Here is a 4,355-nt window from a genome sequence, read left to right as displayed (position 1 = left end):
ATTGTGTGTTTAAAACCTATAAAAGAAACATGCTGGTCGTCTACAGTGTGAGATAAGAAATATACAAGTGGCTGAGAGAAATCATTTATTGTTCATAGGATGCTGCTGCTATGTCAATGTTATATGTGATCATGCAAGAACTCTTTACTATGCACGGTTGTTGCTGTCCTGCCAATGTTTAGTTTTTACTAAAAAATGAAAAGAAAAAAATCGGGGAGGGTCAAATGATATAAATTTTCTGCAGACTGGTTCCACTCTGACCAAGTGGACAGGAAGATTTACCGATACTGTGGTTAAAAGTTGGAAAAATCAATTTTAAATCTATTATGATACCCTTCCATGTGGATATTTCTAACAGAATCATGCACTAATTTACTTCAAACTGGAACTTAATTTAAACACTGCAAGAGATCAAAAGATTTACGAAAACAATTCATGTGGAAATTAAAACCTTTAAGTCTTGACGTAAAAATTAGTAAAACAATAAAAAAGCATTGAAACATGATGTGAGCTAATGTAAGCTTAGTTTGCTATTGAAGTCTTCAGCTAATTTGAAGCAGCTTTATGGTGAAATTCTGTGAGGTATGAAATTATCCTTAATCTTCTTGGTTCCCTACAGATCTGACGATGATGACAGTCAGCAGGGCGGGTCATTCACACAGGACCAAGTGGACAAGGAGCGGTTCGCCAGGTTGTAAGCTGTACACCAGGACTGTCACCTTATTTCCGTCACTATATACACTGTACACCAGGACTGTCACATTATTTCTGTCACTATAAACAACTTTTTTTCTATCACTATATACAACTTTATGTCTGTCACTAAATACACTGTACTCAAACCTTTTACATACTCTTTGTTATGTCTTGATTACAACATTCTGTTAATGCATTTGTATGTTCATAAAAAGGCATGTATATCCTGCAATAATTATTTACACATTAGTCCCTTAATGATTTTAAATGTTGCTTCTATGTTAAATAGTCTTAATTATTGAAACTTTGTAATAACTATATATTACTTTATAATATATCACCTGTGTTGCAAATTTTAAATATTGTAACTAAGCATGGAAAATAGCAGTGCATGAATTCTAGGTAAATCTGGTTGTATTAACTTCGTGGAATAAGACATTATGCGATGAAAGAAAAGAATAAATCTCTAAGGAAATATGAAATAATGAAACTGAAAGTTGAGTTCTGTTCACAAGTGGAATTATTCCGTTTACCCCCATTACAGGGAGAGCCACTGTGAGATTGAGCGACGCAGGAGGAACAAGATGACGACCTACATTAACGAGCTTTGCGACATGGTCCCCACCTGTAGCACGTTGGCCAGGAAGCCAGACAAACTGACTATCCTCAGAATGGCAGTGTCCCACATGAAAACGCTTCGAGGTACTAGTATAGGTAATGTGGGTTCCAGCTCAAACTGAGGTCAAAGCTGAAACGGTTTTAGAGATTGGTGGTGAAAAATATCAAAGACAGATGTCAACCAAAAAATGTTACGCTGTGAAAACTTGTATGTTGAGACACTTCAGTGTTTTTTCCATAGAAGAGTACGAAAACATTTTCCAGGTTAACGAAGCTACATGAAAAACCTGGGTAGCTATGAACTAATTATAGCCCTATTTTAAAATACAATAAAACCTCGATATAATGTCCCTCGTTTCATTTGTCACCTCACTTATTGCCAACATATTTCAAGGTCCCTTTTTCTTGTTTTCTTAAGAGTTTTCCTCAATTTATATCGCCAAATTTCTTTATAACACCAAAATCGCTCTAGGCAAATGGTGACATTATAACATAGTTTTACTGTACATATTAACGAGTAATATTTTCTTTTTAGGTAATTTTTGTACCTTGTCATTGTGAATGTTTTCTTCTTCTGTTTTTTTGTCTGAAGACACTTGATGAATAAAAAACATTTCACGCTTAGAAATTAAAAAAATGTGTACAGGTTTTGAAATTGCATTTGTTGAGCTGTGTCAAATTTTACCTTAAATTCTGAATTGAGTGTAAAAGTTGCTAGATTAAATGTGCAACATACTATTGGAGATTATATTTTCACACCAACTTTTATGTATTATTTAAGTTAATATGAACTAGATCGATCACAAGTTTAGATCACAAAACATAGTTTGCTTATTCTTAGAGCATCCATGTAGAGTTCTGATGAGGGTCCCATGTTGAAATTATGTTTTAGCATTTTACAATTCCGACAACTTATTGTTCTTAAATACAAGATGTTAAATGAGTGTTTGCTTGATCTTTTCAGGAACAGGCAACACCAATTCTGACGGTTCCTACAAACCGTCCTTCCTCACCGACCAGGAACTCAAACACCTTATATTAGAGGTAAGTCCATATGTAGATCAAGTTAACAAATTCACCCCTGAAATTTCATAATGAACTATTCCAACCCTTGCTTTGGAACAGTTCAAATGTGTCTTCAGGGGTGAATAAGTAAAAATATTGTAAAAGTGGAAATTTTTAGTGGTGAAAAATGTATCCGCTGTTTGTGGTGAGTAAATTCACATGAAAATATCGACACACAAATATTTATTCACAGATATAAAAAATATAGTTAAATTTAATGTATAGATTTTAGAAGTATTGCCAATGCGAAAATTTCAATGACGAGATCAGTTTAAAGGGTCACAATGTGACCATTTCCACACGCGAACATTTCCACTATTACGGTTTTGATTTTTATTTGCGAAAAAATAAGGTATGTGAGTATTACTGAATCTACTTGTATCAAGCTTAAGCATGATATTGTAAGTTAAGATCAGTTTACAATCTTTCCATAAATCTTTGTCAACAGTTTGTTGCGCACTGATAAGTACATGATAGAGGTGCTTATATACCGACAGACACCGGATTGTCAAGTCTGTCAGCAGACAAATTTGGCCGTAAAAATTTCGTTAATGACATCGTGTTGATCAGCTGGTGTCCTGATGTACGAAATCAAATTAATTGATAGCTTGTTGATGGTTCTTTACTTGCAGTCGTAGTTTTCATCTCTAATCTTTCTAACAGGAACTGAAAAAAATACATACATTTTTTGGGTGTCGTTATTGTCACCTTCATATGATCACGAAAAACTCAAATGTCGACATAATTTGTAAGAAAATGAAGAAACTAACGATTTTGTATGCTCTGTTTTGCAGGCAGCAGATGGTTTCCTGTTTGTGGTCCAATGTGACACGGGGCGGATAATCTACGTGTCCGACTCCATCACGCCTGTACTGCATCAGTCACAGGTACAGTATAGATGTGTCAAAATTGTTTATCTCCCTCATAGACAGCAAAGCATTGCCTATGTGACGGTGTTGTGAGAGTGTTGTTCATTTAAAATTCAAAAGATTTTCCAATGTAAGACCATTCCACTATATTCATCCCTTCATAAAATCTTTCATACAATTTTTGTACGATACATGATAGACGCAGGCTTTTAGCGGCTGTATCTGTACCATACAAAATTATTATATAATAAAAAGAGATTAATTATACCAACTTCTGGTGTTTTAAAAATGTCACAATTCATTCTATTTTCACTATTATCGTCTCGTTTCCAATGATTGTCTAACAAGATTTCAAATTGTTTGACATCGGCTGCATCAGTGACATGTTGTGGTAAGCTGTTCCATTTGTCTGATAACATGGAAACTGAAAAAGTTCCTTCTACTCTCTAGACGATAGCGTTTCTTGAATATATTTTGTGAGTGTCCCGTCGTTCTGCTGTTTGTTACCCATCTGGAACATGTTCAAAGTGACTATTCCATCAAAAATGCTGTTCAGAATTTTGAATACATCGATGAGGTCCCCTCTAGTCCTTTGTTGTTTTGGGGTCAAAAGGTTTCATCTTATAGCTATGATCATGATTAACATACTCAACCAGTCATAGGGTAAAGACAGCTGTGACTGTGTACAATTCTAATAATCCGATAAAAAAAATAGACAGGGGTTGTATAAATTTTCAAATTCGGATTGGAGTATTATGGAATTTTACACACCTTAAAGCTTATTAATCTGAACAGAAAGTTGAATTTATTCAAACTGTATTTAAGGTAAACAAAATCAGACCTCCAAAGAAACGCTTTGGGCGAAATTCAAACTTACCTGTCAAGACAATTTATAGGCAAGGTATTGACAGATTATTCGAATAGGAGAAATCTGAAAATGCCAAAAAATTAGCCTTATGGGAACCTGTCCTTTACAAGTATGTGTGCTTGTTATATAACTTCCCTTTGTCCCTTTGTTTAATGATAACATTCTAACTTACCGTAAGAATAATTGACTACATAAGCTGGGGACATGAGCCCAATATCCTCCCAATATCCCCCCTATAT

At 34.6% G+C, this 4,355-nt stretch overlaps 1 protein-coding gene across 1 annotated transcript; it reads left to right on the top strand.

Moving 5' to 3' along the window:
- Positions 1-619: 619 nt before the first annotated feature.
- On the top strand, positions 620-3,337 carry LOC110444775 (aryl hydrocarbon receptor nuclear translocator homolog; the record flags this gene model as incomplete). The annotated part of the gene is made up of 4 exons (XM_021489134.1): positions 620-694; positions 1,241-1,398; positions 2,279-2,358; positions 3,174-3,337. Coding segments are annotated over 4 exons (477 nt in total), but the record flags the coding sequence as incomplete, so codon positions are not given.
- Positions 3,338-4,355: the final 1,018 nt, after the last annotated feature.

This window comes from Mizuhopecten yessoensis, unplaced genomic scaffold (assembly GCF_002113885.1).
Source record: "Mizuhopecten yessoensis strain PY_sf001 unplaced genomic scaffold, ASM211388v2 hete_36170964, whole genome shotgun sequence".
Lineage (NCBI taxonomy): Eukaryota > Metazoa > Mollusca > Bivalvia > Pectinida > Pectinidae > Mizuhopecten > Mizuhopecten yessoensis.
The sequence above is the reverse complement of the archived record's forward strand: the minus strand, read 5'-3'. Positions and strand labels throughout refer to the sequence as shown.